This window comes from Spea bombifrons, chromosome 2, assembly GCF_027358695.1.
Source record: "Spea bombifrons isolate aSpeBom1 chromosome 2, aSpeBom1.2.pri, whole genome shotgun sequence".
NCBI classification, from domain to species: domain Eukaryota; kingdom Metazoa; phylum Chordata; class Amphibia; order Anura; family Pelobatidae; genus Spea; species Spea bombifrons.
In genome coordinates, this window is record NC_071088.1 from 48,257,552 (window position 1) to 48,284,940 (window position 27,389).

Here is a 27,389-nt window from a genome sequence, read left to right on the forward strand (position 1 = left end):
AAATTCTTGCTTTGTGTTATGCATTTATTAGTCATTATTATTCTAGCAGCAACCTGGAAATCTGAATGTGTAGCCTTTTATGCTTTTTAGGTTGTGCGCTCCCCTTTAAGTATATAAAAACACTAGGCTGTAGTACTCAATGGGGTTAAGATCACTTTCTCCACGCTAGCCTCATAAAACTTACTCTTTATGGACCTTGCTTTGAGCACAGGGGTACAGTCGCACTAGAAAAGGAAAGGACCTTACTCAAATGCATGTTACAGAGTTGGAAGCATACAATTATCTAAAATTCATTTGTATTCTGTAGCATTATCATTACCTTTAACCTAAACCAGGAGGCCTATCCTAATCCCTGAAAAACAGCACCAGGCCATAACCCCCCTCCACCAAAGTGCAGAGGTGGCATCCTAGGACAGTGTGACATTTAATGTCACCAAGCTCTTTAGTACAACCCATTCTATTGACAATTTTTTTCAATGAAGATGGCATGCCTCTTTATTTTATATCCTTGTCATCATTGGGTGTAGGTGAACCATCTAAATAATAAATAATTATGACCAACATGGGGAAACCTCCCTTATAGTGTATAAAACCATAGTGCTTTTTGAAAAGGATAATAGTGATCATATAGCCTCATACAACTTGGTAGAATTAGGATCATTGGAATGGATGTTTCATTGATTATTTTTTTTAAATGTATATCTGTAACCTTGTGTTTTCTCATGTTTCACTCACCAGTATTTTTAATTAATTTTTGTGCAGTTACAAGGCTTAGACCCTTAGCAGAGAGCGGTAGGTGAGTTGTGGTAATGTTTTATTAATTGCATTAATGAAACAGGTTCGATTTTGGGTTCAAAGCTTCTGTGAGAGATGAATCCAAACCACTTAGATTGGGGATGAAAATTGTAGGGTGGGGAGAAAAAAAAATGTAAAAGCTAGTATATAATCACTTAAAATTAGTATTTAGAGATGTTTTAGAAAGAAAAATAATTTTGTATATAATTAAATTATATACACACACATTTTTACGTCTAAATGTGTCCAGAATACCATTGCATATTCCAATGTTTAACCAACAATATAGTACTAAATTCAGGCCACATTGAATAACTTTCCATTAATTGAAGACTCACAGGTAAGTAGAGGAAACTGTTTATTGACAGATTCTTTATTTGGAGCAACTGGTGTATTTGCAGGAAGGAAGTGGAAATTGATTTTTCTCTTAACAACGACATCAGTCCTTAACGCCGTCCTGAGGGGATTTAGCATTAAACTTCTCTCTGAGTCTTGTCCACATTCCCTTTTTCATCTCTTCCATCTGTTTTAAACTATCTGTCAGCAGAAAAAAAACTGCCTCAGCACATTAAATATTATACATTAACTTATGCAAATGAAAACAAACAAAAATATGAATATGCATGTAAGTGACTGCTGCATAAGCCTTGAAAAACCCAGGCATGATCATTTGGATGATGAACGGTTAATATAACAGTCTATATATCAATTATAAAAACACACATCTACACATAGACCTAAGCATCTCTTTCTGTAGTAACTAGAGTTGTGCATTCGGCTTTGCGCAACCTTGTTTTTTAACCCCTTAAGGACAACGGGCGGTCCCTAAACCCATTGAATCCAATGCATTTTGAGACCGTACATGTACGGGCTTTGTCATTAAGGGGTTAAACAAAATTTCCCAGTTTCATTTCATACAAATATTTTTGTCAGGAATCGGCATAGTAAAGTGCAAAGGTGCCAAGATTTCAGTAGGATTCCTCATTAGTTACCATGGGTACCTGTAACCTTTACAAGCAATTTTGGCGCTCCATGGCGAGGTAAAGTGGGAAGGGACTGTGTGTAGGACAGTACATATCAATGACTTGTAGGTAGAAGTAGCCAAAAAATGAGGGATAGATTTGTTACATGTTTCACACTGGCCAATCAGCATTTATAAGTGGGAGGGACAAGCAATAGATGTGTGCTGACACCATCTTACCTTGTCTCCATTTATAAATATTGGTGACTAAACCAGCCATTTTAGTGAGCTTGCACACAGTGTGACTGTTTCAGATTTTTTAAAACCTGTTCCTGAGTAGTTTAAGACAGTTGCCCCTTTACGGTACTAGCCAAACCTCTAATTTGTTGACAAGGTAATTTTATCCTCTTACATTCAAATCAATGAGCACATGTGGCAGACACGTACAAAAAAAAAATAGTAATAAGATGACCAGGAGTCAGAACCTACTACCAAAGTAAGGCACGACTTTATTTACAACCAACAACTCATGCGCTAATGACTTGGTGGGGTCCAGGGCGAAGATAACTTGTAAGCTATTTTATGGTGAAGCATCGAAAAAAAAACATTACTACCAGTACCACTACAATCGCTCTTGATGCTACCACTGCCAAACACCTCCTAGAGCAAAGATGATAGCAGCGGATCACAAAAGCAAGCCAGCAGCTGAGGTAAGAATGGAAGATGGAAGGTCTACCCCCATCACTGTCTACATCAGGATGCAGTCACCTGCTGGAACTCTACCCTGGACATGATAGAGGTGGTCCCAGAGCAGCAGCAGGTTCTTCGCTCCATGGCCTTTGAGCAAAACATTGGGGTGTCCAGTCAATTTGGCAGAGGGGAATGGACATGGATGGGGGTGGTGGTCCTGAAGCAATTGAGGAATGTGACTGAGGAGTAAAGCTAGAGTACTGCCACCTTGAGCAAGGTCAAAAAAAAAGTGCGCCCCCCTGTGTGCCTATGCCCGGCCACTCCAATTTACCCCATCAAACCATTCATTTTTTTAAATTAGACACCCCTTCGGTATTTTAAATGGTTTTACTGTAACTCCATGTCAAGATTTTGGGGAAGATACAGTGCTAATTTTAGCACTTGCTCATAATAATAAACTATTTTTATTATTTATTTTATTCTTTTTGGACTTTGTTTTACATTTTGCTGAAACTGGATGGTTCCTCTGATGCATAATTACCACTTTTTTTTTTTTATTATTATTGTTTGTTTAAATTTTTTACTAATCACATTGTGATTAGAAAGCTGGGCTCCATTGACTTGCATGGTTGCATGCAGTACTTTTATTCAACCTGCAAGTGGAGCCATCATTCTCAAGAGGGTCTGGAGAACTTTTCCAACTTTGTTATGGAAAAAATTATGGCAAAATTACTCACAGTGCCGGTTGTGACAGCTCTCCGGAGTGTCTGGTGTTGCTGAATGCCTCGTTATCGAGGCATTTCAGTGACACCATTGAAGTTTAGGAGGCGATCTCTTTTAAAACAGGTGTTTCCACTATGCAGTGTATGGCAGATGTTAACGCCCTGGGGAGGGGCCAGACATGGCCCCTGATACCGATCTCTGTGTTGCTAAATGCCTCGACATTGAGGCATTACAGTAACACCGTTTAAGCGAAGAAAGTAGGGCTGCAACTAACGATTATTTTAATAATCGATTAGTTGGCCGATTAATCGGATAAAACATTCAATTTTTTTTATTTAAATAATGTAATAAAAAACGTTCAATTTACACTTTCATCTCTTTATCGCAATGGCCTCTCTCTCTCTATTCACCTTCTTATTTTACTGACATAATAATAAAAGCTACAATAACCCAAACACAGTGTTTCTCAAACTAGGTTTTAATACAAAGTTATTAGTAAATATTAAGTTTATGTTAACTATTTTTCATATTTAATAAAAACTGAGAAAAAAGCCTTGTTTATATTTTCTTTTATTTACCAAACTGCCCCCAGTTATGCACATCTGACCCCCAGCTTGCCACTCTGCCCCCATATATGCCTTATACCTCTTATATGCCAGAGATTCTACTGTGCCCCCTGATATGCCACTGTGTCCCAGATATGCCTTATACTCCTTATATGCAACTGAGCCCACGATATACCTTTTATCCCCAGATATGTCTTATGCCCCCCTGATATGCCTAATATCGATATGCCTTATACCCCCTTATATGCCTTATAACTTCCAATATGCCACTCGCCCCCATTTATGCCTTATACCTCCCTATATGCCACTGTGCACCCTGATATGCCACTCCGCTGCACCACCCTGAAATTCATTATACTCCCTGATTCACCACTCTGCCTCCTCCAGATATGCCACTCTGAAATTCATTATACCCCCCATACACCACTCTACCTCCCCCTATACACACCACCTTAACTCCCCCAGATATGCCATTCTGCCTCCCTGAAATTCATTATACCCCCCCATACACCACTATAACTCACCCATACTCCACTCTGCCTCCTCCCCCCTCCCATACTCCACTCTGCCTCCCCCCCCATACTCCACTCTGCTTCCTCCCCCTCCCATACTCCACTCTGCCTCCTCCCCCCTCCCATACTCCACTCTGCCTCCTCCCCCCTGCCATACTCCACTCTGCCTCCTCCCCCCTCCCATACTCCACTCTGCCTCCTCCCCCCCCATACTCCACTCTGCCTCCTCCCCCCCCATACTCCACTCTGCCTCCTCCCCCCTGCCATACTCCACTCTGCCTCCTCCCCCCTGCCATACTCCACTCTGCCTCCTCCCCCCTGCCATACTCCACTCTGCCTCCTCCCCCTCCCATACTCCACTCTGCCTCCTCCCCCCCTCCCATACTCCACTCTGCCTCCTCCCCCTGCCATACTCCACTCTGCCCCCCCTGCCATACTCCACTCTGCCTCCTCCCCCTCCCATACTCCACTCTGCCTCCTGTCAGCAACAGAGGTTCACAAGACACCAGGGAGCCGGGTAGAGAGGCAGAGTGGCATATGGGAGGGGGAGGAGCCAAAGTGGTGTATGGGAGGGTGGCTCCCATACACCCCTCTGACCCCTCCCATTAACCGCTCTGCCTCTCTCCTGACTCCCTGGTGTTTTGTGAACATCCGTTGCTGACAGGCACTTTCACTGCAGCTTCATAGAAGCCTCAGCGTAAGTGAAAGACAGTAATGGAGGCTGTCTGTGCGATGCAAACCCCCACCAGCTGACAGAGAGGACGATCCTCTGCAGGAGACGTGGATTCTCTGTCAGCTGGTGGGGGTCTGCACGATGTGCACAGACAGCCTCCGTTGCTGACAGGCACTTTCACTGCAGCTTCATAGAAGCCTCAGCGTAAGTGAAGGCGAGTAACGGAGGTTCACAAAACACCAGGGGGTCGGGAGAGAGGCAGAGCAGTGTATGGGAGGGGGAGGAGTCAGAGGGGTGTATGGGAGGGGGGAAAGAGACGTAAGTGAGAGACCGGCCGACAGTGAGGGGAATCCAGGTCCTCTGCATCGTTGCGGGGGATCTGGATTCTAGTGTTATAATCCGATCTCTGTTTGAGGTCGGATTATATAAGGAGAGGAGTTTTTCAGAGCATTTGCTCTGAAAAAAACCTCTTTTTATAATCGTTAAAAATCAATTCGACTAATCGATAATGAAAATCATTGACGATTTTCATTATCGATTATTATCGATTTTATCGATTAGTTGTTTCAGCCCTAGAAGAAAGTGATCATAGATAACTTTTTAGGCTTGTTTAATGAAATGACGTGCCAGGCACGTGATTGGTCGTTACCTGACCTTTTTTGCGTGACGTGCCTGGTCCATCAATGGATGTTAAGGGGTTAAAAAAGGTCAAAACTTGTATTGACATGCTTGTTCATAGGGTGAGTTTGATGCGGCACAAAAGGAATGCTGAGTGAAAAAGATGCAGGAGTTCGCAATAAAAATTCCCTGTAGCCGTAGTGCCACCCATATGTCCAATCCCCAATACCTTGCTAGATCCACCAGAGCATCAGCCATTTGAGCAGCGGCCCTTGGTGGGTACCACCCAAGCACCCCAAAGTCAATCTTCTCAAATTAGGTTAACCATGTTGCTGCTCTATCTCCTTCCTTATTCTGTGGGATCCAATATTTTAATACTTGGTCAATTCAGTCATGAACCAAGGGATGTACGTGCTGGCCTGCCCAGGGCCAGTGCCCTGCTGCTCCTCCCTCACAAAAAAATTCTATAACATTGAAAATGCTTTAGGGGAAATTGGTCCTGCATGTGCCTACAGTTTGCCAGTGTGTCTAACAGTGCCTGTCCTGCATCTGCAGCTCAATCTCCTTCCTTACTTTGGGGCATTAACTTTTTTAAATGTTTTTCACATTTTGGGGGAAATTCAGTGTCTTTTAAGGTGGGACTGGATGGGTGTACTTGCCAGCATCTACCCAGTGCCCTACTACTACTACTACTACTGCTGGCGCCATATCATCTTCCTTATTCTAAGGGAACAATTAATAAAAATAATTTGTTTTAGAGAAATACTGTCCCAAAGAATGTTGTTGGATGTATGTATCTATTGGTGCAGTGTTGCAGTGCAAAGTCTTGATCTCTTCATAAACCTGCAAGTGATAAGCTAGCCCAGAAGGTGTCAGGGACCTCTCCTTTGGGAATGCCATTCTGAATCAAAAATGACCTCCGAATTTTGTCCGAACTGAATGGTTATGGAATCGATTTTGCTTGCTGTGTATACTCAGTATCAGTGTGTATGTGTGCTATATGTATAATGCTAAAATCAGGATGTGTGTATAAATGTATAGTGCCAGAGTCACTATGTCTACTGTACTGTAGTGCCAGATTCAATGTGTATGTTTCCATAGCATTAAAGTGTGTAATTTTATTAATTTTATAGTGTTAGCCAGTGTTTATGTGTGTGCATGTGTATAAGTGTTGTGCCAGCATGCATGATGTTTATGTAACAATATGGCACTAGTACGGGTATGTATGTCAGGATATAGTGTGTATTAGTGTATGATGTTAGAGTGTGTAAATATATGTTAGTGTATGGTATGGCCCAACAAACCCCAGGCACAAGGTTGATGAAGAAAACAAAAACCTGGCTCCTAACATTTCCCCTGTGGTGTGGAGTGTGGTGCTAGCATGTATGGTGGTTATGTCACAGTATGAATTTAGCATGAGTATGTATGCCAGCATATTGTGTTAAGAGTGTCTCCTAGAGAAAAACAACATTTGTTGACCCCTGCACTATAAAAGTATAATATATAACTGTTAATAATAATATTTATAATTTTAAGTGTCAAATACTACACATTCACAAATTTTACAAAAAAAACTTACCAGTGGCCAGTACCATTTGATATTCTTCCGCAGTGACCTCTGTGAAGCTTGTATCCTGAATTCTTGGGTACTTAAAAAGGAACAGAATGATAATTTTTCAAACTAGTAGCATGTTTTTTCTCAGCATTTTTTTTTTTTTTTAAAATTACAATTAGTTTTAATATTAAAATGAGTGTTCAAAAAACTAATTTTAAATTTTTTTCTATTTTGTATTTAACTTGGAATGTGGCATTTTATTGCATATTATGTCTTAGTACAATACATAGAATGCAGCATATTCAAAAAAGTTGAGGCATCCCTTTTCATTTTATCAAATGGGAATAATAGCTGTGACCCATTTTAACATGGACATCTATAAACAGAAAAAGGTAACATTACCAATGCACTTTTCATGTGCATACCAGCCAAAAATAAAAGCAGAGACAAAGCAAGAATTAACCACATTCTTATTACAAGTATATAAAAGAATAAGCATTTATCCAATCGGGAGTGGGTGAATTTAAGTATTTATGCAGCTAAAAGGGTCCAAAGGAGAGGGATACTGTTAAAAAGTGATAAAGGTAAGGTGTATGGTATCAGCTCGGAACTTGCTTGGAATGCTAGGCTGCCAAGGATGGCAATATCTGCTTTGAAACCATAATCCCTGTTTTTTTCATATAAAACAAATGCGTTACCTAATGTGAGAGAATATATTTTCCATAATTCTGTTTGATTCCAAAATGGAAATCAGCTTTGGAATATCCAAAGTGACAGTCAATTTCCACTTTCTAAACGGTTATCTTTAGGGTCAAAATTGCATTGGGTCTAGCTGTCAACTTACATGCCAGTAAGCAATCAGTCTTTCACATTCATCTCAACATGTACTCTGTTTTTTGAATATTTAATTCAACTCTGACCTGACAAATTTAAGCTCAATTCTGTCTGGGCTTTATTCTGTGACTAATAATGGGGAGGCTAAGGTAATGATATGGTCTCTTAATATGGTCTTGTGGGCATTCCAAACAGATTCTAGCATTGTGTAGAGTTTGAGTGAAAGTGTCTTAGGTGTTATGCTATAACAATTTCTTTGACAAAATGCTGTAATTTACCGCCACAACCCTTGTCCAGTGTAGGGGCTTGTTTCTCTTATTGAAAGAGTAATAGGAGAGTGATTGGACCAAGAAATTGTTTCAATAGTACTATTCAGAACTATAGGTAGGAACCTACGTGTTATGGGGGCCGGAGTAAAAAGATAAATGCCTTTCACCTAGGTGTAGCACCCACAACAGCTCTATCCTGAATTAGGGGCATAAAAGTTAACAAATTTGTATTTTATGTTATTTATAATGCATTTCAAAGCAGATCAGCTTCCTATTACCAACTCTGAGTTGAGATAAAAAGGAAATCACCCAGAGTATCACAAAACCTCTAGGACTGCAGATAAAGCAAATTTAGTGGAGCAACATGAAATAAGCAAGTTCACGGCTACATTAAATACATCACTGTATTTAAGACTTAGAGGAAAATTATTTTCCATGGTATATCACCAAAAAAAAAAAAAAAAACAACCAACAAAGGCTAAATCCCTTAAATTTTTATAATGTACAAGCTCCATCTGGTGGCCATTGGTGTTAAAAAGTCACCGGTCCGATGCTTCATATGGCAGGATTATGGATGCAGTATTTTGCACATGAACCAAATGTGAAGTAAGGTGGCATTTTAAAGAGCTACCATTTTCAAAGCATATCAAATGTGCTCTTGTGAAGGTATTTATTTTCAGAACTGCGTTTGACAGGGACTAGCAGGGCAAGGTAAGAGAGGTAGGAAGAAGCTTTAACCCCCAAAAAACAAAAAACATAACTACCAAAGAACCATTATTCATATTCACCTGCAGGGAAGCAACTTCATGGAAACATAAAAATGTGGAGCAACAAGCGACTCACCGAAAATTATCTTGCACAATTACATGTGAAAGCAGTCATGAATTTGCAGAAGGATAGAAAAAGAGAAGGGCGCAGAAGTAATGTATACCTTCTCTCTGTAGTAGTTGCTGTTGATTCTGCTTAGGCTTTCATACATTTGGTCGCAGGCTTCAGGATTAGTTACCTGTAGAATAAATAGAATAAATAGACTGCTCAAAAAATGATGCATGGAATTTATTTTGCCAAAGTATTTTACAGATTGTTTTATTGGATACATCAACTTACTAATTAAACATATACAGTATATATTTCTAAATATTGACATTGACTAAAAATTATATGAAATGCCATATCTCACAAGCAGCAAATTGTTCTTGGTATGTGGTATGGTTGAATAGACTACTGCATCCAACCATGCCTTTAATACTCAGACTAACCCTGATTTATCTCTTCTATTTATAGTGCAGATTGATCATCCGAGAGGGGGAACAGGAGAAGTACTTTGTGAAATCCATAAGGGAGATATCCAATTCTATACACGAGTAGAAAAAGTTCTACAATTGAAAAAGAATGTCTAGCAATTAAATGGACACATCTCGTCCACAGAAAATACCCAGAGGATGATGCATATGTGAGAAATTTTGCAATATTCCCCCATGCAATTGAATGGGAAACCATTTAAATTTAACCATGCAGCTATCATGTGCATTCTACATATGATGGCTAGAGTGTCAATTTAAAATTCATTGATGTGGTAGAGATAACTTATAGCTCCCAACTCTTAACTTCAAGAGCAACAAATTCTTAAAAGGGAAGTCATATCAGTTTTCCTTACATTTATTGTAAGTATATGCTACAACCCCCCCAAATATAAGTAATGAAGGGGAACAATCAGCTTTATCACAGATTGGAGAAAAAAAAAGTGTCAGGATTTACCAGGAGCTGGAGCCCAGTTGCAGGAGATGGCGCACTGCTCAGAGTGACAGTACTTGAGCAGTGAAAGTGTGCACGGGGGCAAAAGAGGTGCGCGGTACAGACAGGGGATATCCAGAAGCAGAGTCAAACGTCCAGGAAATCAGTCATATAATCACAGCACATCCAGAAGCAAAAAAACAACAATAGGGCTGCAACTAACGATTATTTTAATAATCGATTAGTTGGCCGATTATTTTTTCGATTAATCGGATAAAAAAAATGAATGTAAATTTTTCATTTATTTAAAATAATTTACTAAACAAATGATGTTAAATACAAACAGCAGAATAAAAAAACTTTGATAATACATTTCTTGTCTTTATTTCCCAACCAGCCCCCCAATATATGCACATTTGAGCCCAGGCTTACCACGCTGCCTCCCAGACATGCCACTCTGCCTCCCAGACATGCCACGCTGCCTACCACAGCACTCCACGCTGCCTCCCACATATACCACTCCACGCTGCCTCCCACATATACCACACCACGCTGCCTCCCACATCTGCCACTCCACGCTGCCTCCCACATCTGCCACGCTGCCTACCACAGCACTCCACGCTGCCTCCCACATATACCACTCCACGCTGCCTCCCACATATGCCACGCTGCCTACCACAGCACTCCACGCTGCCTCCCACATATACCACACCACGCTGCCTCCCACATCTGCCACTCCACACTGTCTCCCACTCCACACTGCCTCCCACATCTGCCACTCCACTCTACCCCCCACATGCCACTGTGCCTGATACGCCTTATACCCCCTGAAACACCACTCCATCCTCCCCAGACATGCCACCCTGCCCTCCCCACATATGCCACGCCATGCTGCCTCCCACATCTGCCACTCCACAATGCCTCCCACATATGCCACACTGCCTCCCACATCTGCCACTGTGCCTGATACGCCTTATATCCCCTGATACCCCACTCCATCCTCCCCAGACATGCCACCCTGCCTCCCAGACATGCCACTTCTCTACCCCCAGATATGCCACTCTACCCCCAGATATGCCTTATACACCCTGATACACCACTCCGTCCTCCCCAGACATGCCACACTGCCCTCCCCACATATGCCTTATATACTGTATATGCCTTATACCCCCAGATATGTCACTTCACTGCCCCCAGGATTTAGATTCCCCTAAATTAACCCTAAACTCCCCATTAACCATAACTGCCCCTAAATTAACCCTTAACACCCCCTTAACCACAGCATCCCCTAAATTAACCCTAAAGACCCCATCAACCACAGCATCCCCTAAATTAACCCTAAACACACCATTAACCACAACTGCCTCAAATTAACCCCAAACACCCCATTAACCACAGCTGCTCCTAAATTAAACCTAAACACCCTATTAACATAACTGCCCCTAAATTAACCCTAAACATCCAATTAACCATAACTGCCCCTAAATTAACCCTAAACACCCCACTAACCATAACTGCCCCTAAATTAACCCCCACCTCCCCTAACTTTCAGTAGCCCAAATATATATATATATATATATATATATATATATATATATATATATATATATACTTACAGTTAGATGAGTGTCACAGCCATGTGGTTCTGGCCTGGAGAAGGAAGGGGCGGGGCCAGTTGTCACAGTGATTACAGGGAGGGGGAGTAAGTAGGAGCTGCTGCTGTGAGACGGTGAGTCAGACTAAACGGATTATATAATGAGGGGGATTTTTCAGAGCGTTTGCTCTGAAAAAACCCTCATTTTATAATCGATAATAATCGATTCAACTAATCGATAATGAAATTCGTTGCCAACGAATTTCATTATCGATTATTATCGATTTTATCGATTAGTTGTTGCAGCCCTAAACAACAACCACATACTGGGCTGGAGGTGAGGCTGATCTTTTAAAGCCTAATAACGAGGCCAGGTGAGAGAGGCAGGGTTCAGTCCATAACAGAACTAGGTGATGACACAACGAGTTTAAGTCCAGCCAGGCCTCTTAAAGGGGTGGCCACGCCTTGCGGTCTGTGGGACTCTGGGTGATGCCTGACAAAAAGACTGCACACATGGATCACGTTTTCATCACAGGAGTTTTTAATTGACTGGAATACTAGATGGGCTGGATCCTGGAACAAGTGGTTCAGAAAAAGGGAGCTTCATGTCACAATTAGTGGAGACAATAACTAGAAAGGACATGTGTCTTGATTTGTTGATAGCTAACAGATGTTTTGTCAAATATTCAAGTAACAGGGCCAGGGCCGGCCTCTGGGGTGCGCGAGTTGGTGCCATGGCAGCAAGGGCGCCGTGCGGCTGTCCCATCACCAAGGCCCGGCATACCACCCAAGCGGCAGGGAGAGGAGGAGAGGGGCGCAGAGTGGTCCCACATGAAAAAGTTTTCAACAACCGTACGGCCCCCTTTGTTTCCTCTGCTCCCTACCATTGCCCTGAAGGCGGTGGAGGGAGCGCGAGGCCTTGGTCGCGGTGCGGCGCTTCATGATGAGCCCTTGAATATGACATCATATCCCGCCGCTCAGAGGTGAAGCTGTGCACGCCGCGGCAGGGCAGCAAAGATTGAGAACTTCACCAGGGTAAGTGAACTGCAAAGGGGGAGAGGGGGTAGACAGTCGGAAGGGAAGGAGAGGGGGTAGACAGTGAGAAGGGAAGGAGAGGGGGTAGACAGTGAGAACAAGAAGAGGGGGTAGATAGTAGAAGTAGTCCGCCAGAGAAGTAGTCCGCACAGGGCACTTGAACACCTAAGGGCATTTGGGGAACACTGACCATAACATAATTAAACTGAAGAGTAATGCACAAAGTAAACTAGTAAAGGATCCACCAAAACACAAAATTTTAGGAAGGCCAACTTTAGAGGGTAAAGCTAATTGACTGGGATGAATTGTGTGTAGGAAGAAGCGAAATATTTTCTAAATAAAATAATTGATAAAAGCTCATAACTCCCATTGGGTAACAAAGAAGAACAAGAAGTCAGAAAGGAAATAAGGAAAAAAAAGGCATTTAAATCAAACTTAAAAAAAAATAAAAAAATTAGCAACTTGATTTATAAAATACAAAGATCCTAACAAAAATGTGCAAAATGGCTGAAACAGATAGTGAGAAAAGGATAGCCAATGACAGCAAGACAAACCCTAACAGTTTTAAATGCATTCATGACAAAAAACCTGCCTGAGGAAGGGACTTGGTCTTGAAAGCTTGCAATTAAACTGTTAGCCAATAAATGGTATCATCATTTTAACTATACTTGTGTCCTGTTTTAATAGCTAACACGGTATAAACCTTTTTATCACCCCCCCTAAAAAAACAAGCTAACTGTTGACCCATTGAAGTCTGAAATTGGCGAGTTGTTTAGCAAAAATCAGGAGAAGGCAGAAGTTTTAAATCGATTTATTGGCAATGTATGCAGGTGTGCAAAGTAATGCTACAAAATTCTTGGAACAATCATGGGATATGGTTGACACAGGTGATAAAATTGCTAGATAAAGTTAAAATGGATAAAACTCCAGGACCAGATGGTATAACATGGCCAGGTATTTTAAGAACTATTTGGGAAGCTATTGCTTTTTCTCTTAAATGATTCTCTCTCATCTGGTATGGTGCATAAAGCAAAAGTGGTACCAATATTCAAAGCTTAGCGAGGTATCTACGGACCGTGAGCCTGACATCTGTGGTTGTGAAATTACTTGAAAGCATGCTAAAGGATAATCATCAGGAATACTTTTTTCTAATATCATTAGTAAGAGTCAACACGGTTTTAAGAAGGATGACTTGTGTAAAAACATAGACCACGGTCTGTTTTGCTAAAGCATTCAATATGGTTCCACATAAAAGCTTACAAATTAAAAGTTTTTCCACCTGGGTTGAAAACTGGCTTAAAGATTCAGAGTTGTTAATAGAACAGGGTTCTGTCCTTGGTCCATTGTTTAATGTCTTTATTAATGACCTTGCAGTGGGTATTGACAGCCATGTGTTAGATGATGCAAGATTAGGTAAAGTAACACAGTCCGAATCAGACTTTACTTCCCTGAAAGGAGATTTGGACAAATTGGAGCACTGGGCAATCAAGTGACAGTTTTATCTGTGACAAATACAAAGTTATACATTTTAAGAAAACAAATAAAAGTGTACATTTTACCTTAAATAGGGTAATGGAAATCATTAAGTGAAGAATGACTTTTAAAGAATTTTCGACAAACACAATTCAATGTCAGGCAGCTACAATGGCGAGATATATGCATGTATACAAAGAGGTATCGACTTACAGGAGGAAAATATAATTTTGCTTCTGTCAATAGTAACACCTCATCTTGAATATGCAGTTCAGGTCTGGGTACCTGTTCTTAAAAGGGACATTATGGAGCTTGAAAAAAAGTGCAGAGGCAGGCTGCAAGTTAATAAGAAGAATAGAACATCTTAGTCATTACCCCCTTTGCGACAATGCCTGTTTTAACGTTTCTGTGTTGCTCATAACTGTACCCACAAAAAGTTACATATTGTTTTTTCCAGGACAAGAAGGGCTTTCTTTAGGTATCATTATTTTGATCACATTTAACCCCTTAATGACAAAGCCCATACATGTACGGGCTCAAAATGCATTGTTTTCAATGGGTTTATGGACTGCCCATTGTCCTTAAGGGATTAATATAATTTTTTTTGTTTATATTTTTTAATATAAAAAGGCATAAAATATGGTGAAAAGGTGAGGGGGGGGAAAGGATTCCTGACTTAATTAAATTAACCCTCAGTCCTCAGCATTAAATTAACGCTAAAGACTCCATTAACCATAACTGCCCCTAAATTAACCCTAAACACCCCATCAACCAAAACTGCCCCTAAATTAACCCTAAAGACTTCATTAACCATAACGGACCCTAAATAAATTACCTAATAAATTGGTATGGTTGATGGGGTCTTTAGTTTTAATTTAGGGGCCGTTATGGTTGATGGGGTCTTTAGGGTTAATTTACGTCCAGTTTTGTTTGATGGGGTGTTTAGAATTAATTTAGGGGCAGTTATGGTTAAGGGCACTAATGTGGATGGCCCAATGTATTTTAACCTCTCAATCTTCAATTATGCATTCAATTATGCATTGTGTATTTTACATGTACCTTCTGTAAATTCATTCATAGTGTTCTACCTGTTTATTTTCACATAGTCGATGATCTCAGACATGCGTCCTTGCATGCATCACGGCCGTGTTGTTTTATATGATTTGTATCAAAGTATTATTGTGGTACCGATTTATAGAAAATATCTTCTGTTTTGAATAAAAAGCTAACCAGTGAATAAGAAGCCAACTTAGGCATCATTTTGATATTTAAACCCCCACCCAGGACAAGTGGCAACTCTAGACCCAGGCTGCTTGACCTGAGATTGTACCCATTCACCCTAATTTACTGGTGAAACCCTAAGGATTCCCAGCTATCACTACAAGGTCATATCACCTCGGAGGCAAGTAAAATACAGGTATTAGGGACATTAAAACACATCTGTACTTGACACTATTCCACACTATGGCAGTGTAGCACACAGAATCCAACCCAGCCACACATACACACGCTGACAATTAGTCAATCCATAGACCTTCAGAAGAGATACTTAAAGGGCCACTCCACCCATTACATGCAATTGAATGCATATGACAGCCGCGCAGTCCCTTTTAAATTTCGCGGCGCCCCCTATACGCTTTTGCGCTTCCCCCAGCTATGTTCAGCGCAGATTTAGTCAGCTTTATCTAACTAAGCTGCATTTAAAAGCCTTACATGACAATGTCAATGTGAGCGGGCACCAAACCTTCAACTTCCTGCAGTAGCAAACATCGATCAATCCTGACCTGTGTGTTTTCACCTTCCCGGAAGGCTTGTGCCACCCGTTGTCTTATAATGGCTCCCAGGTCTCTGCCCCGCTTGGTTTCATCCACCGGCCATTCTTCGCACAGCTTTAGAAAACGCCGGTACCGTAAAGCGGCCATCTTCTCCAAAGTGTCACCCTGTGGCTTCAACCAATCGTGACAGAGGGGCGTAGCTTATGAGCTGCTTTTTTTTATTATTGTTTTATAAGTAGGTGCGAGCCCTTAACGTTGCGTTTGTTGCGTGTATGGCAGTGCCTGCTGATTGTGGGTTCAGTAACTACATTTTGAGTTGAGTATGCGAAATAACAGCGTAAAAAAGGATCTATGTTTTGTATGCATAGTACTAAAGAGTTTCTAGCGCTTTTGGTATTCTGTTTCAGGAATAATTTGCCTCATTTATTTTAACCACGACTTTATTTGAAAACCTTACATACATAGATAAACCGTCATTTGTTACAAAAATAATATTTTTTTAAAAAAAATGTGAAACGTGTGAATTTTTTTTTTTCTTAAATACTTACACATGTGTGGGTTCTTCTGTGTTTGGGGCTATACTCTTTTCCATCTAGACCTCTTACCAGCGCCGGACTGGGAACAAAAAGTAGCCCTGGAAACATTTGGTCGCCAGCCCCATATCATTTATCTTGTGGTCCAGCTGTTGTTCCCACACACGCCTCTCATGCATACCTGAGTCACACTATTTGCCATCCAAATAACTATAAATCATTAATTTTGTATTAGAATCCCAGAAACTAAAAGTGTTAAAAGGCACAAATAAGTTAATAAACAGAGATCAGACGTGTGATTTTAAGGGATATAACCAGACACAAAAAATGGACTAACACACACACACAAATAAATAAAGACACTTGACAACTTTAGATTGGATAAACAGGTCGTGGTCTTTTATTTAGCTTACCATTAAATCAACAACTTACACACTTAACCTTGAAACGTTGTAACCATAAAAGCACTCCTGGCCCACTATAAAGGTCACTAATCCAAATTTCCTCTCCTGACCTTTCACCCTCTCTTATAACTTGCCTCGTCTCTTATAACTTGCCTCGTTGACTATCTTTCTGGAATTGCATCATGGATGGCTTTGCATTTAACATGTGAAAGACTAAGCTTATGGTTATTGTGACATTCACTCTGTCCACAATTCCTCACATCTCGATTTCTGTTGACTACTGCACCATCCAACCAGCAGACCCAGTCTGCTGCCTTGGTGTCACACTTGACTCTGCTATCTACTTCATCAATCATATCCAGTTCCTCGCCAAACCCTGCCGCCTTCACCTGAAAAACATCTCCTGCCCTTTACCGTTAAAATGCGTCCTCAACACTGCTGCTAGACTGATCTTTCTCTGCCATTATTTTTCATACGCTGCTACACTTGGCTCGCCCAACTGGCTCTGCATATGCTCCAGAAGTTAAATTAAGTTAAATTAAAACTTCTGACCTACAGAACCCTTAACAAACCTGCACCCACCTACATCTCTACCCTCTTATCTACCTACATATACCCCTAACCGCCCTCTTCATGCCTTTCATGACTTACCTCTCCCTACTCAAATTTTCGAGATGTATACAACCTTTCTTCCTAACACATAGCCAACATCCTAATCATGCCATCTGAATGACCAACAACCTCTATGGTCATCTTTAATTGAGCAACTCATCCCTATCAACCACCGATTAGATTGTAAGATCACAAGAACAGGGCCCTATTCTCCTTTTGTACCATTTTGTTATTGTTTGTAAACTATTTTACTGACTCTAAACGTATTGCCCTCCTCCTGCCAACCTTAAGTAATTCTTTTTCATTGGATGTTACAGACCTCAATACTCCACATAAAACATGTATCACTATGGGGAAACTGAGAAAGTAGGAGCCAATTTACTGTTTTTTTCGGGAAAACCATTTTGCTAGCAAATAGATAAATATTAATTCACATGTCAACATTGTCGTGATTGACTCATGGAATATAGTGAATGCATGGAAGGGTAACCCAGCAGAGGTGGTTAGTTTCTTTGTTTAAGCATTCAATGAGTTAATCTGAGGTTGATTTAAATGTGTTTCTTTGTGCATGCCCTCTGTATCTGTTCTGGCTAGAGGTGTCATCTTCCCAAAGGACCCCTGTGGTGATTCATGGCCTAACTGATAAGGATCCTTAGTTATAGGAATTCCATTCCTATCTTAAGTGGAGGGGTTTCCATCACCTTTACCCCACCATAACTTATTGGCACATCAAAGATGGGACCTGATTCTTGGGGATGGTGTCATATAATCAGTCATGTGGTCAGAGGGGTGTTTTCTTGAAACAGAGTCTGATTTAGGGACAATGCAGCGACCTCAAAGCAGAACTCCACGATACTCTGTGATCAGAACAACATCATAAGAAACCATCTGGACTTAAGGAGTTCCCACAGGCCTACTTATTGGAGAAACTCGTAAGTGAGGGTCTTGTGTTTAAGTCCCATTGTTTTTAAAAACTGTTTGCTGTTTTATTTTTCTTTTGTATGTCTTGTTTTTTGTAATTCGGGGACTGTGTAATCTTTGTCTTTTTGTTATTAAAATATTCATAATCCAAGTCTGTCTTTGGGCTCTAGTATTGATATCCACAAACCCTAAGAGAGGATAACACGTTACCATATTGTTATTAAGTTCTACAGGATAAATATATGTTGTTTGCCCGGGGTGGGTTGATATATATATAGAGATAAAGGTTCTAATTCCGATTTCTCACGAATCCGGTATCAAAATCGTGAGTGGTGGCAGACTACCTGGGGGGATACAGGCAGGATTTGGGGGTTAATTTGGTATAACTGATGACTTGTTAAGGGGTCAAGTTAGTAAATCCAGAGGCCTGGTGCTATTAACCCCTTCATGCCCATGCCCTCCACACAGTCACGGCTTGGCAAGTAGTCCTGACCGTGACAAACATTTTTTTCATATTTAATAAAAACTAAAATTGAGAAAAATGCATTTCTTGTGTTTATTACCTTTTATTTGCCAATCTGCCCCCCCAGTTATGCACATCTGACCCCAGGCTTGCCAACCTGCCCCCCCAGCTACGCCACTGTGCCTCCCTGATATGCCTTTTACTCCCCTATATGCCAATGTGCCCCACTGATATGCCACTGTTCCCCCCCTATATGCCACTCCACCCCTGATATGCCTTATACCCCCTATATGCCACTGTGCCTCCCTGGTATGCCTTTTACTCCCCTAAATGTCACTGTGCCCCCCTGATGTGCCACTGTACCCCCCTATATGCCACTCCAAGCTAGATATGCCTTATGCCCCCAGATATGCCACTGTGCCCCCCTGATATGCCTTATAACCCCCTATATGCCACTCTCTCCCACAGATATGCCTGATACACCACTCTGCCCCCAGACTTGCCCCCAGTGCTCCAGAGTCCATGGTGTCTAGTGGGGGCAGCCGGTAAAGTCTGCACGATGTGTATAGACAATCTTCGCTGCTGACCAACACTTTCACTCGAGCTTCTATGATGGATCATAGGTCATGTCACGCCGGCGCTCCGTCATAGAAGGCCTGGTGGATGTGGAGGGCAGTAGCGAAGGTTTCTGCACGTAACACAGAGGCCTTCACCAGCTGCCAGAGAAGAGCATTCAGGTTCCCTGCAGCGCTGCGTGGGATCCTCCTCTTGGGCAGCCGGTGAACTTTTGCACCTCCGCTGCTGCTGGCGCTTCCGCTGGAGCTTCTTTGGTGGTGCGCCGGCATGACAAGACCTTCCGGTGCTTCATCATAGAAGCCCCAGCAGAAATGCCAGCAGCAGTGGAGGTTGTCTACGCGCATCGCACAGATGCCCACGGCTGCCAGAGAGGAGGATCCAGGTCCCCTGCAGCGCTGCAGTGTTATAGTCACTATAAGACGAAGGGTGTTTTTCAGAGCATTCATCATTGTCAAACCGTTGAGAACGATTTTCATTATCGATTTTATGGATTAGTTGTAATGTGGTAATAAAAAGATCACTATACCTCACTATATTAGTCTGTAGAAATGGTACTAATACACAATTTACTGAGATATATCTGTATTTTGATATCTATAGATTATTAGTGGGATTTTTAATAATGTAAAATTTTTGTCAAATATACTTAATTACAATTACAATGCCCTTTTATATCATTGCTATTATCACAGGTTATAAGCTGCAGCCTTCTAAGTCATCATATAATAATATATGATGATATAATAATATTTCCCCAAAGAATGGATAAGCTCTGCTATATTGAAGCAGAACACTATTCAGAATAATAAAACATTGTATTTACCACCTCTTATTGCTGTGGTCTAAATGGTCTCCCTGTTGATGTAAATCCAGGTTCAGTGGAAAAAGTAAGTGGAAAGAAAAATAATCAGAGCCCTCCTTTGCCTAAACATACACTTTTAAAGACCATGCTTATTACCATAATCTTCACTTATTGAATGAAATCCTAAAGTCTAAGGAATAATTTTAAGAAAACGGTGTTTATCTTTGACCACATAGTGTCTCTCTAGAATAGAATACCTTCTCAGTTCTAAATCAGTTTCAGTGGCCTTGCAGTGTAGCAACCTGTGGAATTCACATTTGTTGAGATAAGTATTATTATTATTTATTGTTTTATATAGCACCATCAAATTCCGTAGCGCTGTACAATGGGTAGGCAAGACATAACAAGTAGTATGTAATGATTTGACATACAGAAAAAACAGGAGCTTACAGTCCCGATTTTGGGTCTCTGTCCCGCCGTCCCGCCTATGCCTTCCTCTGTCCCGCTTTGCAGAGGAAGGGTGAGGCCAGGGCTGAGCTGGCCCACCGGGATACCGGCGGCCGGAAGAGGCTTTCAATCCCATTCGCAAGCACTCAGCTGCTGCGAACGGGATTGAAAGTCTATTCCGGCCACCGAAGTCTAATGAAATTTAAGAGACTGGCGTGCACGCTCCGCGCCGCCCAATGGCTGTGCCAGAGTGGCATATAGGGGGTATGAGGCATATAGGGGGTTAAAAGGCATATCATGGGGCAGAGCGGCATATAGGAGGGTATAAGGCATATCAGGGAGGCAGAGTGTCATATGGGGGGGTATAAGGCATTTCTGGGGGCAGAGTGTCAAGCCTGGGGGCAGATGTGCATAACTGGGGGGGGGGCAGGTTGGCAAATAAAAGGAAATAAAAACCAAAAAATCTTAATCATAGCTTTTATTAAATATGAAAAAAATAGTTTACTTGAATTAATAAAGAAATAAAAGTATCTTACAAGAATATTGTGAAGAATAATGTGATCGCTGTTTTGTTCCACTGAATAAAATGGAACTTTTTCATCTAAAAATTTTTGCAGTAGCAAATGTTTTGATTCCAAAATCAAAGGAGGGAGGCTAACATTAGCCTTTTTTAATTAAAAGAAAATTTTTGCTTCTGTGGACTACTCTTCCAATGATGCTCAGACAGCATTATGGTGGACACCTGGCTGGCTGAGAATCATAGGAATTTTAGTTCACAGCTAGCATCTGCAGCTTTACTGTTGCTGCACTTCCCATGACGCTCAGCCAGCATCATGGAAGTAGTTGAAGATGTGAGCTAGAGTAGGGACAAGAGTAGATGAAGACTGGGTGAGATGGGAAGGGATCGGGTCAAGGGGGCATGTGGTTGGACAAGAGGAAAGAAGAAGAGCATGTACCTCCTCTTCAGTGACAGCAGAGATTTGATTTAATGTAGTGAAGGGAGAAGAGGTCAGTGGGTAGGAGGGTTCAAAGTCAGAGGGAAGGTGGGGGCGGGGTGGTGACCGTGCAGATATGTCATATCTGATAGTTTCAATTTTTATTATTGAAGTATGTGGCAAAGTGAGAGGCATTAAGGTTAGTGGAAGGGGTACTAGGGATAGGTCAAAGAAGGAAGCTGAAAGTGCTAAAGAGTGGTTTAAGGGTTATGAAACAGGGAGGAGATGAGGGAGGTAAAGGTTGAGAGCAGAGCAGTAAGAATGTAGCATTAATTTTTAGTGCAGAAAGTCAGACGTGGAATGAGACAGTCGTGTGTCAGGGTTGGAAACGTGAACATCGTGAAGAGCGAGTAGTAACTGGGGCAACATCCTCAAGAGCAGATGTGAGAGTGGAGTTATAGAGAGAGGTAGCGTTGTTGACATGGTTGAGATATGAAAGAGGAGAGGGAGTAAATTGGTTGAGAATTTCTGAAGGTTAATAGAGCTGAGATCTGTGGTTAGGCGAGATTGGGGTGCAAGGACGCGAGTAGGAGGCAAGGTTAGAGAGCAAGATAGGAAGTGGTGGTCAGAGAGGGGGAAAAGGGGAATTAGAGAAGTTAGTGAGAGAGCACATGCTAAAAAAAAATAAGGTCCAGGGTGTGACCATCATTATGAGTAGGGGAGTTAATATTGTTAGGGAGTTGTTTGAGATCAAAAGAGGAGGTAATACAAAGAAATTTTGAAGCCATGGCACTTGGGTGGAATATGGCACATAGATGGAGTGTGGCCTATGCCTCATACCTTTGAAACTAACCATTTATTTAATTAGGAAATACTTGCTGAAGCATCTATTTTCATCAAAGCTTTGTTCTCAATATAGAGAGAAAAATAAATCCTTAATATGATTTAAAGAAAACAAGATGGCTCTGACTCCATTTTGTGCTTGCGTGAGTGTCATATGCTAAATATAATACACTTGGTTTCCAGCCTAGAATATTTGACAATGTCATTCCTTGCTCCAGATCCTCATGGTTTGTCTATTTTCTATCAAATTTGAGCAATACCACGAAGTGTGCTCAAATATCAACTTTATTTTCCTCTTAAGGGGCTCTTCCTGTATATTCATATAGTCAGACCATATTTGAAAGATTTTTTTTGTCCTGAGTTTCTTGCCTCCAACCAATCTATTATCATTATGTACAGCTTTAAGTGTAGCAAGGAGAGGGGAGGTGGTGTATGACATATCCAATGTCATATGGCTTTTCTTGCCACTTCCATAAAAAGACACAATTTGGTATTATTACCCTTATGGCTATACCCAATTACCCAGTATAGCTAGCTCCGGGGATATGTTAAATGGTATGCCTGCCAGCTTTCACAAAACTAAAGTTGTGTCCCAAAACTGCCGTATGCGTGGACACTGCCAGATACAGCAAAAAAAGATATGCTGATGCTTCCTTACAGCTCAAACACTACGTATTTTCTTCATGACCCATATAACATAAGCGCAATGGAAAATAAAAGGCAGAATGACACATGTCTCTATAAACAGCCGAAGGATGAGCTTTGTACACCGATATACCATTGCAGTATGTTATTTCATTTGTTCCTTTTCACTTTATCGCTTTGGTCATCCTTGTGTTTCCTATTTGTGCCTTCATATGCATACGTATTTCCATCCTAGTTCCTGTATTCCTGTGCCCTTGTTCATATGTACCTTCCTATATGTGTCTTGGTGCCGAGATATTTGATATTATATTTTTTTTATATGTATTTAAATCATAGTGTTTAATAAAGATTTACTTTGTATATACCTTTTTTCCTTATGTGCTGTGCTTGCTATAGGTTTTGGTGTTTAAGCATCTCTATGTGTAGTTAAGTGTGTGTCTCCTAGAAGTCTATTGTTAAAAAGGTTGGTCAAGGTCTGTTTAATATCTGGAAGCATAACCTTATAAAACTCTCCGGAGTATCCATCAGGGCCAGGTGGCTTTTCATTGTTTTTGATTTAATGGTCTTGACTCCTTCTTCTTCAGTTATGGAACTATTAAGGAAATCTCCATGACAATTACACTCACTGGGAACTTTATTAGGTACACCTTGCTAGTTCTGGGTTGGACCCCCTTTTGCCTTCAGATCTGCCTTCGTTCTTTGTGGCATACTTTCTACAAGGTGCTGGAAACCTTGCTCAAAGGTGTTCTATTGAATTCAGATCTGGTGACTGTGGAGGCCATTGGAGTACAATGAACTCATTGTAATGTCAACTCGGACCAGTCTGCCCATTTATCTCTGACATCAACAAGGCATTTTCATCCACATAACTGCCGCTCACTGGATATTTTATCTTTTACGGACCATTTTCTGTAAACCCTAGAGATGGTTGTGCGTGAAAATCCCAGTAGATCAGCAGTTTCTGAAATACTCAGACCAGCCCGTCTGGCAACAACAACCATGCTACGTTCAAAGTCACTTAAATCCCCTTTCTTTCCCATTCTGATGCTAAATTTGCACAGTCTGGGTTTAAATTATGAAAACACAGAGACTCAGGTGCCTTGAAATGCAATTCAGTGAAGACAAAGAAAATTACTCACACAAGGAGGCCCCAGCCTTGATCCTTCAGCCTAAGTGGTGCTGAGAAGATCATTAAATTAAGCTCTTGAGCTGCTTGCAGCCGGCCTTCAGAAGGAGCTCTGGTAAAACCTGGGTCCTCGGGTCTGCCCCTTCCAGCAGGGTGGGAGCAGGGCCTTGGCGAATAAGGGCCTTATTCGGGCTCACAAAATCCACGACGTGCATGTATTAAATGTAACTTCGATAGTTAATAAAGCCACGAATTGCCAAATGTTACATGGACGAACATGTTACGTCCATTAGCACAGACTTACTCATAAGTCTGGTGCTGCATTGGATCTATGTGATTAAATTGATAAACATCTCAATTCCCTGGGACATTACAAAATTAGAAAAAAATTGATAAATGAATACATAAAAAAATTAAATAATAATTACCAATACATTACTCAATTTTCATAAACCATATAAAATGATACATTATAAATCTACACACATATACTATTATTATTTACTTATTTTTTTACTCTTTTTGTTATCTATGTTGTTTGACTGGTACGTGTCATGACGATCCTATAATAGAATTCATTTGCATTATTGAGACGTTTAAGCTAACAGAAACATAGGAACATAATTATAGGTGTGTAAAATAAATATTAATATAAATCTAATATATATATACACTTTGCATGCAAAATGCATGCACAGGTGGATTGTTCCATGCCACTCTTTACATATATCCTCAATCCAAAAGTGTTTTCCAACTGGTGATTAGTCAATCTGATGCAACTGAGGCGTTCCCGATCCTATTTTTAGGGGCCTACTTGTACGACGTCCTACATACTGTAGATGACATACTTTGCATGTGATCAGATATATAACAAATTTTAAGGCAAGACAGGAGGCTTCCTATTTTGCATATCTTCCTTTACTCTCACAGTAGCAGCAAAGAAAGAGTTAACGTAACAAGTTGAAACAACCAATAGAAAAACGTCACATAAGAGGTATATAAACCCCTAATCCATCCTCCTCTTCCTCTTTCTTTGCTGCTCACCGTAGCTGCAGGTCAGTCCTCTTCCATATTCATTGCAATCGTAATTTAACTACTATTATATAATATTTTACTATTATTTTCCCATTATTTTCAGTTTATTGTTGTTACTTTTACTTTATTTGCGGTTTGTCTCCTCGACCGCTACCGGTCCGGCGGGGGAGGAAGTTTTACTTCCCCCTCTTGCCTTAGGGGCCTTTCCCCTTCTATTCCTCCTTTTTATTTTCATTTAATTCGCTTTATTTCTCCGTTTTTTCTCCGTTTTTTTCCCGTTTTCTCCTTCTACCTTATACTGTAGTCTCTCTTACCTCTTACCGGTTCCCTATACCGGTCATTCCAGCGGCCTTCGTCTTCTCCGTTTTCTCCCGTTTAGCGGGTGATTTCGTTGTCGGTCCGGCTCTTCTGCCTTGCGTTTCCTCTGCATCCGCGAGGTCTAGTAGTTGAGACCTCGCGGTCATCTTCTCAGCGATTTGGCGCGCTCGCGGCGGCCATGTTGGTACTCCGCACACGGGGTTTTTTCGCGGCCATCTTGTGAGTGGCGCCCGGACCTCGTGACGCCTGTACAGGTCCCGGTCGCCATTTTTTCGGTTTCGCTAAGATCTTTTGATTTTCTCTCCATTTACAGTGCGATCTTCTTTTTCAAGCGACGATTTTACAAATTTTTTACAGTTTCTCTGTTTATTGCTTCAGGTGAGTCTGGTCTGTGTGTTTTATCTGTTTTTTCCTTTAGGTTATTTTACATTACCAATATTCAGTATTACACAGGCTAGTCCCTGTTTATCTACATTCACACAGACTAATTCCCTGCATTTTCCATTCCAGTAATTTAATTGGGGAATTTATTATACCTTATGTCCCAGGCCTATTACTTGTAGATTCACATTTGATATAGTGTGCTCTATGGTTACTACCCTCATTTTCTCATTATCCTCATTTTCCTTTTCCCTACAGACATTATGTCTCAAGATAATTTGCCCTCTCAGGACGCATTTATGTCTTGGCTTGAAGCCAAATTTTCAAATTCAGTGGAGTCATTTTTCTCCAAAATGTCGGCTAATTTACCCCAGACCCAGCCACCTGTTCTACCAGAGCCCACTACGGTCCCATCTGGGTCAGAATCTGACAAATCCGAAGGGGAAACATCTGGCACTAAACGACCCTGGAAGGGCAATAGCGTTTCTGCCGGCAAAGGCAAAGCACCCGCAAAACGCCCCAAATCCTCGGGCGCCCATATTAATGACCCACTGTCAATAGTGGATGAATGGCGGGCAGGTTCTTCTAACGAATCTGATGTGTCAGTGAATCTGGTTTCGTCCAGAGATTTAGACTCCGGTTTCGTCCGTGAGTACCTGGTGGATGAGCCCCACCTTGCCGACCCCCTTCAAGCCCATACGGCCTCTACGTCCACTGATCTCCCGGTGATTGACCCTACTGGGTCTTCGCTATTTGACCCCACAACCATGCGTCATCCTAGAGCCACTGAATGGGCCCCTCCAGAGCATATAGCTCTATATTTACATAAGTGGCTGCGCAAACCTCTTCCTAAGGAGGTCCGCAATAAGCTTCGCGCTGAATGCCCTCGGCCATGTATCCCAGATAAAGTGGCCCTCACTCCGGAGTTCGATCCCAACGTGGTCGCTCTGTTGTCTATTAATAAGAAGGATCCTAGGAGAGGGCTGGAACAAGGCCTTAAATCTGCGCAGGATAAACTGCTAGATTTAGTGGGACCAATTACCCAGATTTTATCCCTGGCAGACAGGGCATATTTACAAAATACTCCCTTAGACCCCAAAACCATTCGTGATTGGGCATTCAGGGTTGTTTGCCTGCTGGGCAATGCTAATGTTTCCATCGCCACAGAACGTCGAAAGGCGGCTTTGTTACGCATGGATCCCCGTTTAGCTGAGCTGGGCACGAAAGATTTAGGAGCTGCCGCTAATGGTCTCCTCTTCGGTGACTCTTTCGTCAAAGAACTGAATCGCCATGTTTCCCTGATGACATCTTGGAACAAAGCCAAGTTGTCTATGAGAAAGGTTTTTCAACCTAGCCCCCGTTTTTCCGGGAGGGCTGGACGACCGCGGAGCCGGGCCGCCAGCCGATCTGCATTCCAAGGCTCCAGGACCTTCCCGCAGACTCAAGCTCCCTACAGGCCACCGTACCAACAGAGGCCCTTCTACCCACGAGGAGCAGGCAGGGGCAGAGGCACCCCGGGATTCCCCAGAGGACGTTCCAGC

At 41.6% G+C, this 27,389-nt stretch overlaps 1 protein-coding gene across 1 annotated transcript; it reads right to left on the reverse strand.

The window, feature by feature from the left end:
• Positions 1–1,142: 1,142 nt before the first annotated feature.
• Positions 1,143–15,984, reverse strand: LOC128475348 (ubiquinol-cytochrome-c reductase complex assembly factor 2). Its single transcript, XM_053457843.1, has 4 exons — positions 15,817–15,984; positions 9,128–9,202; positions 7,118–7,187; positions 1,143–1,332 (listed from the first exon to the last, which is right to left on the reverse strand). Exons 1-4 carry the CDS (start codon positions 15,952–15,954, stop codon positions 1,235–1,237), a joined length of 381 nt encoding a protein of 126 aa, XP_053313818.1. The 5' UTR covers positions 15,955–15,984; the 3' UTR covers positions 1,143–1,234.
• Positions 15,985–27,389: the final 11,405 nt, after the last annotated feature.